This window comes from Rhinoderma darwinii, chromosome 8, assembly GCF_050947455.1.
Source record: "Rhinoderma darwinii isolate aRhiDar2 chromosome 8, aRhiDar2.hap1, whole genome shotgun sequence".
Classification (NCBI taxonomy): domain Eukaryota; kingdom Metazoa; phylum Chordata; class Amphibia; order Anura; family Rhinodermatidae; genus Rhinoderma; species Rhinoderma darwinii.
Window position 1 is genome coordinate 110618514 of NC_134694.1, and position 8612 is coordinate 110627125.

Genomic DNA, 8612 nt, shown 5'->3' on the forward strand with positions numbered 1-8612 from the left:
TAGAAAGAAGAGAAAAGTAAGCAGGAGTTTTTTTAAGATTGTGTGTATGAAATTCAGAAAAAAAGTTACAATTCTTTGGAGCTGGAGTAAAAAAAAAAAAAACGGAGTAACATTCACACGACCATGTGCAACCTCGGACGTGAAAAACGGAAGTTATCATGGATCCCTCATCGACTGGAGTCTATGGAGGGATGTGTGAAAATGCAAGTAAATAGGACGTGTCCTATTTTTTTACAGACCCTTCGCACACTCCAGTGAAACAGCCGTGTGAGCGACCCCATTGAAATACATTATTTTAACGGCCGTCACACGGACGAGTTACGCGCTCGTCTGAACGAACCCTAAGGCAAGAGGGCTCGTGAACATAACACATGAACATAAGGTTTATCCTGAAAATGTATTAGGCTGGGTTCACACGACCTATTTTCAGACGTAATGGAAGCGTTTTACGCCTCGAATTACGTCTGAAAAAACGGCTCCAATACTTCGGCAGACATCTGCCCATTAATTTCAATGGGCTTTACGATGTACTGTCCCGACGACCTGTCATTTTACGCGTCGCTGTCAAAAGACGGCTCGTAAAATTACAGCCTCGTCAAAAAAAGTGCAGGACACTTCTTGGGACGTTTTTGGAGCCATTTTCTCATAGACTCCAATGAAAACAGCTCCAAAAACGGCCGTAAAAAACGCAGCGAAAACGCAGCGAAAAACGCTGCGAAAAACGCGAGTTGCTCAAAAAACGTCTGAAAATCAGGGGCTGTTTTCCCTTGAAAACAGCTCCGTATTTTGAGACGTTTTTGACTCTACGTGTGAACATACCCTTAGGGTATGTGCACACACACTAATTACGTCCGTAATTTACGGACGTATTTCGGCCGCAAGTCCCGGACCGAACACAGTGCAAGGAGCCGGGCTCCTAGCATCATACTTATGTACGATGCTAGAAGTCCCTGCCTTGCTGCAGGACAACTGTCCCGTACTGTAAACATGATTACACTACGGGACAGTTGTCCTGCAGCGAGGCAGGGACTCCTAGCATCGTACATAAGTATGATGCTAGGAGCCCGGCTCCCTGCACTGTGTTCGGTCCGGGACTTGCGGCCGAAATACGTCCGTCAATTACGGACGTAATTAGTGTGTGTGCACATACCCTTACCCTCACTAAAAATGTTTGTTGCACTACAGAATCAGACGTGCTTGTAAATAACAGATTTATGTAGCCAAAAGTAATACTTGCATTGTATGTTATACATAAAGAATGTGACACCTTTTTATAAACTACCAGACTTAGGCCAGGATCACACACTCAGTTTTGATGCAGTTTTTATGGCAGTATTTGGCTCAGTTTTTTGAGCCAAAGCTGGAAGTGGATCTAGAGGGAACAAAGGTTATAAAAAAAAGACTGATGCATCTCCTTTCTTTTGTAGTCACTCCTGTATTTGGCTAAAAAACCAGAGCTAAAAACTGCATCAAAACTGTGTGTGTGATCCTGGCCTAACAATCATAAAGATGCTGCACGGGACAGGATAGCATACATTGTGTTTGACTCTAGGATGCTTGATCTGTCAAGTAACAGCAATTATACAGAGAGAGTTTTTTTTATCTACCATAGTGTGTTTTTAAAGGCTGAGCTCTATTGTCACAATACTATGTTTCATACATACAGTGAAGGAAATAAGTATTTGATCCCTTGCTGATTTTGTAAGTTTGCCCACTGTCAAAGACATGAACAGTCCAGAATTTTTAGGCTAGGTTAATTTTACCAGTGAGAGATAGATGATATAAAAAAAAAAAACTGAAAATCACATTGTCAAAATTATATATATATTTATTAGCATTGTGCACAGAGAAATAAGTATTTGATCCCCTACCAACCATTAAGAGTTCAGCCTCCTCCAGACCAGTTACACGCTCCAAATCAACTTGGTGCCTGCATTAAAGACGGCTCTTACATGGTCACCTGTATAAAAGACTCCTGTCCACAGACTCAATGAATCAGTCTGACTCTAACCTCTACAACATGGGCAAGACCAAAGAGCTTTCTAAGGATGTCAGGGACAAGATCATAGACCTGCACAAGGCTGGAATGTGCTACAAAACCATAAGGAAGACGCTGGGTGAGAAGGAGACAACTGTTGGTGCAATAGTAAGAAAATGGAAGACATACAAAATGACTGTCAATCGACATCGATCTGGGGCTCCATGCAAAATCTCACCTCGTGGGGTATCCTTGATCCTGAGGAAGGTGAGAGCTCAGCCGAAAACTACACGGGTGGAACTTGTTAATGATCTCAAGGCAGCTGGGACCACAGTCACCAAGAAAACCATTGGTAACACATTACGCCGTAATGGATTAAAATCCTGCAGTGCCCGCAAGGTTCCACTGCTCAAGAAGGCACATGTACAGGCCCGTCTGAAGTTTGCAAATGAACATCTGGATGATTCTGAGAGTGATTGGGAGAAGGTGCTGTGGTCAGATGAGACTAAAATTGAGCTCTTTGGCATTAACTCAACTCGCCGTGTTTGGAGGAAGAGAAATGCTGCCTATGACCCAAAGAACACCGTCCCCACTGTCAAGCATGGAGGTGGAAACATTATGTTTTGGGGGTGTTTCTCTGCTAAGGGCACAGGACTACTTCACCGCATCAATGGGAGAATGGATGGAGCCATGTACCGTCAAATCCTGAGTGACAACCTCCTTCCCTCCACCAGGACATTAAAAATGGCTCGTGGCTGGGTCTTCCAGCACGACAATGACCCGAAACGTACAGCCAAGGCAACAAAGGAGTGGCACAAAAAGAAGCACATTAAGGTCAGTCTCCAGACCTTAATCCCATCGAAAACTTATGGAGGGAGCTGAAGATCCGAGTTGCCAAGCGACAGCCTCGAAATCTTAATGATTTACAGATGATCTGCAAAGAGGAGTGGGCTAAAATTCCATCTAACATGTGTGCAAACCTCATCATCAACTACAAAAAAATGTCTGACTGCTGTGCTTGCCAACAAGGGTTTTGCCACCAAGTATTAAGTCTTGTTTGCCAAAGGGATCAAATACTTATTTCTCTGTGCACAATGCAAATAAATATATATAATTTTGACAATGTGATTTTCTGGTTTTTTTTTAAATATAATCTATCTCTCACTGGTAAAATTAACCTATCCTAAAAATTCTAGACTGTTCATGTCTTTGACAGTGGGCAAACTTACAAAATCAGCAAGGGATCAAATACTTATTTCCTTCACTGTAAATGTGTATGTATTTACAGGTTGTGCTCTATTGTGAGGTCACAATACTGCACTTCATAAATAAATATTTTTGTATTGATAGGTTGTGCTCTATTGTGCTGTCACAGTACTATTAGTTAATGAACAAATGTGCATGTATTGATAGGCTTTGCTCCATTGAGCTTTTACAACACTATAGTTCATAGATAAAGCTGCATTTATAAGGCTGTGCTCTATTGTGATGTCATAAAACTGTGTTTCAGAAATAATGTTGTGTATATGTATAGGCTGTTTTCTATGCGTTTCATAAAGAAATGATTATTTATAGGCTGAGTTCTATAAAGCTATGTCACAATAGACACATCATAAATTAAAACATATAAAAGTATGGTATCTGCCAGATTCTCCTTCTGCCGTCAGGGGAAGATAGGTTTAGGCAGGTCGGACTTTAACCTTCCTGATTTTTTGTTTGCCAAAGGCGCATGTTAGCCGCTTATGCCCCTGTCCGTATTGAGAAGAAAACGTAGCCTATCCGAACATGCATGTTTATGGAGGAGAAGGGCAGGACAGCTTAACACAGTTATCTTACTTTGAGGACATAAAAAGCCCCAGCAAAAGTTAAATGCAAATAAAACTGTAATATAATGGGGGAAAAAGTGTGCACGCGTTATTTGATTGTCATTGCATAGACTATTCATTTTTTTTATACACTCTGACACACGGGGGGAGATTTAGTAATGTGGTGCAAGTGAAAGGTGGAAAAGTTGTCACTACCAACTGATTTCAGGTCTCATTTGTCAGAGGGCCTTTAAAAAATAAAAGCAGCAACTTTTTAGGATGCTTTGGAGAACTGTTCCACGTTCCCTTGTGCAGGTTGTGATAGATCTCCCCCAATGTCTATGCATTTCATTCATCCTCGCATATAATTATTTGGTTTGTTATAGCATGAACGTATATTTATGTAATTCGCCTCATTATTGCAGTATTTATTTATTTTGTTTTTACTTCTTTGGTAGGATTTTGGTAGGATTTATGCACAATGTGTATAATAGGTTTAATTTATGATCAAAATATTTGGTTATAACTCCCAAGTGCCTCCTTTACCCCTCCAGTCTATTCAGTCCCCATCAACCACACTGCTTAAATCTGTACGAAACGTCCTCAAACTCCAAAGTCATCGAGACTCTTTAACACCCCAAGTCCTACCCTTAAAAGGGTTGTCTCATGAAGACAGACCCTGCCCATATGCCCCATTAGGGCATATGAAAGTCATAAAGGGCTGTGCCCACAATCAATATTGTCCCCTATGAGTCAGAACGGGGAGCAGCGATAGCGGATTCAAGCTGTGAATTTAATACATCTGGATGGCCGTAATGTCATTGTACTACATACTACAGGAGAAATGTCTGGCTAGGCAAGGCAAGTCTTCCCCAGGTAAAATCAGCCATTTGCCAGGGGTGCCAGGTGCCGGACCCACGTCAGGTGCAATCTGCAACCCCTTAATAACCGACACGCCTTTTACTCCATTAGACACCGCCACTCTAAGCCCAAAACTCATTTAGATTTCTCACTGCCTGGTGAAACATGGCTATACATCGCTATCCTTTTTGCAATGTCCCGAAGGTCTAGTCGAACAAACCTAGAAGTGTGAGATATTCATGCGATCACCACACTCTGTTCTTTTAGGATTTATTGTTACTGTATTTGTAGGGTGTTGATGGGCACTCACTTTTGTATGGCCTCTAATTTCATCAACAGGCCATAAGATGGAAGACCAGAACCAAACTTGGGTGAAATTTTTCATCATGAAAGGTATTAGTGACTTGCCTCAGCTGCAGACTCCCATCTTCCTCTTGGTTTTGGTTATTTATCTCATTATTCTTAGTGGAAATTCAGCAATTTTATTTCTAATCTTGAATGACCGCCAATTGCAGACGCCAATGTATCACTTCTTGTCCCACCTTTCCATCATGGACATTTCTTACAGCACAGTCACAATGCATAAGACACTGATCACGTACGTATCTGGGGATAAGAGTGTTTCGTCCTCAGCCTGTATTGCACAGATGTTTTTTTACGTAGCTCTCCTCTGCTGTGAGTTTGTGCTCTTGACTGCTATGAGTTATGATCGATATGTTGCGATTTGTAACCCTCTACGTTACGTTACGATCATGAACGGTAAAGTTTGTTCTGTCTTGGCCTCAGTTTGTTGGGTCCTTGGTTTTTCTGAAGTCGTTCCGGCAATCTTCATTATCTATGACATCCACTGCTTTCAGTCTAACGAAATCAACCACTTCTTCTGTGATCTTCTGGTCATCATGAAGCTGTTCTGCTACAAGGGATCCAACATGGAACACTTAATTTACGTGGAGTCGGTATTCGTTGGCTTCTTGCCGTTCACACTCACTCTTACTTCGTACGTCTTCATCATCAGGAACATTCTCCGGATCCACTCCAGCACTGGCAGACGTAAAACCTTCTATACATGTTCTTCTCATATCACCGTCGTTTCCCTTCTTTATGTGACGATATTCTGCGTCTACATGAGACCTACCTCATCGGTCACTCTAGAGTCGGACAAGCTCTTTACGCTGTTTTATACCGCATTAACACCCATGTTAAATCCTTTAATTTACAGCCTGAAAAACAAAGATGTGAAAATGGCCTTCAAGCGCCTGATGAAGAGGAATAATAAAGTATTGCTATGATCTTGCGGTCTTTAGACTGTTCACATTAAACTGTTTCGATTATTTTTGTTCTAGTCTTTATAGGTATTATATATCAATTATATCAATAAAAATTTGTATCAATTTTTCTAAATTATAATTGCATTATTCTTTCGAGTTTACACCGTTCAGCCATAACATTACAACCATTGACCGGTGAAAGGAATAACATTCATTATCTCCTCACAGTGGTGCCTCTCAAGGGCTGGGATATATTAGGAAGTAAGGCCTCATGCACACGTCCGTACCTGTAATCACGGGGTGCGATTACAGGCACGGTCGGCCACGGACAGCCACCCACATTCTCGACCTGTGCTCCCATACAAAGTATGGGAGCACGGCCCGTAAAATGCAAAAGATAGAACATGTCCTGTCTTATGCGGTACACATCTGTGGCCTGGACACCTTCCAGTAAATAAAAGCTAAGGTGTCCGTGGACACTAGAAGTGAATAGGTCCGTAATTGCGGTCCTCAATTATGGATGATTTTTATGGTCCTGTGCATGGGGCCTTCGTGAACAGTCAGTTCTTTAAGTTGATGTGTGGAGGTAGGAAAAAAGGGCAAGTGTAAGGATCTAAATTACTTTGACATGGGCCAAACTGTGATTGCTAGTAGACTGGGTCAGAGCATCTCCAAAATGTCCGCCCTTGTGGGGTGTTCCCGGCATGCAGTAATAAGTACTGACCAAAAGTGGTCCAACGAAGTACAACCGGTGACCAGCGACAGAGTCATGGGCTCCCAAAGGCTCATTGATGTGAGTAGGGTGTAAATTCTAGCCTGATGTGACTAGTCAAGAATTTATTACAATGTTCAGATAGCAACGCGTTTCGAGACCGGACTGGTCTCCTCATAAAACATATGTTTTTAGCCTGAGGAAGAGACCGGTCTCAAAAAACGCATTGCTATCTAAACATTGTAATAAATTCTTGGACCACTAAACAAAATTGTATTATCCTATCTTGTCCATGGGATTTCTACCACCCGATTATTTCAAGCAGGCAGTGCTATAGAAGAGGGACAGTGCCAAGATCGGATTCCAGTTTTTCCTTCCATTCTCTTCAAATTACAATGGAATCCCGGTGTTTTCCGCCTGAATCCCGGGCTGCAGTCACCTCCACCTTTATCTGCACTTCAGGACGTTGTGCTCCTAGCACGTCATCAGGAGAGCAAAACTCAAAATCCATTGGATGATGCGCTATGTATCTTTTTATCTTATTTTAAACAGTTATAATAGAAGGTTGTCAGAACACGCGGAACATCTTTCTTCTGACATCTGCTGTTGGGGAGAGTCGGGACACCCCCATACACATTAGCTAGTCGGTCGGTCCCAACTAAAAAAACGGGTTTGGACGACTTTCATTGACCGAAGTGGGTTACAATTTCGTTTTTCAGCTAAAACATACGGACAGCCTTTTACCAGATATATTAACCCTTTTCCACATGGTGAGTTGGCTGACACTGTTTATAGGACATTCTACGGATCCTGTTTATAAGAGCACTCTATAGATGAAACTGACACTCTAATGACCCTGCTTATTAGAGCACTCTATAGCTGACACTGACACTCTAATAACCCAGCTTATGATAGCACTCTATAGCTAACAGACACTCTAATAATCCTGCTTATGATAGCACTCTATAGTTAACAATGACACTCTAATAACCCTGCTTATGAGAGCACTCTATAGCTGACACTCTAATGACCCTGCTTATGAGAGCGCTCTATAGCTAACACTGACACTCTAATAATCCTGTTTATAAGAGCACTCTATAGCTAACACTAACACTCTAATGACCCTGCTTATGAGAGCACTCTATAGCTGACACTCTAATGACCCTGCTTATGAGAGCACTCTATAGCTAACACTGACACTCTAATAATCCTGTTTATAAGAGCACTCTATAGCTAACACTAACTCTAATGACCCTGCTTATGAGAGCACTCTATAGCTGACACGCTAATAACCCTGCTTATCAGAGCACTCTATTGCTAACACTGACAATCTAATAATCCTGCTTATGATAGCACTCTATAGCGGACACTGACATTCTAATGACCCTGCTTATGAGAGCACTCTATAGCTGACACTAACACTCTAATGACCCTGCTTATGAGAGCGCTCTATAGTTAACACTGACATTCTAATAACCCTGCTTATGAGAGCACTCTATAGCTGACACTGACACTCTAATAACCCTGCTTATGAGAGCACTCTATAGTTAACAATGACATTCTAATAACCCTGCTTATGAGAGCACTCTATAGCTGACACTCTACTGACCCTACTTATAAGAGCACTCTATATCTGACACGGACCTTCTACTGACCGATTATAAGAGCACTCTATATATGACACTGACACTCTACTGACCCTGCTTATGAGAGCACTCTATAGCTAACACTGACACTCTAATGACCCTGCTTATGAGAGCACTCTATAGCTGACACTGACACTCTAATAACCCTGCTTATAAGAGCACTCTATATATGACACTGACACTCTACTGACCCTGCTTTTAAGAGCACTCTATATCTTACACGGACACTCTAATGACCGATTATAAGAGCACTCTATATATGACAATGACACTCGAATGACCCTGATTGCAAGAGCACTCTATATCTGATAGTCTAATGACCCTGGTTATAAGAGCACTCTA

At 41.8% G+C, this 8612-nt stretch overlaps 1 protein-coding gene across 1 annotated transcript; it reads left to right on the plus strand.

Annotated features, from left to right (window-relative positions):
* The first annotated feature begins 4991 nt into the window (after nucleotides 1-4991).
* On the plus strand, nucleotides 4992-5933 carry LOC142660031 (olfactory receptor 5B17-like). The gene has a single exon (XM_075836682.1). The coding sequence runs from the start codon at nucleotides 4992-4994 to the stop codon at nucleotides 5931-5933; it is 942 nt and encodes a 313-aa protein (XP_075692797.1).
* Nucleotides 5934-8612: the final 2679 nt, after the last annotated feature.

Bases quoted from the DNA above. Each gene is read 5' to 3' on its own strand.
- LOC142660031 (XM_075836682.1), top strand. From the start codon at position 4,992: ATGGAAGACCAGAACCAAACTTGGGTGAAATTTTTCATCATGAAAGGT.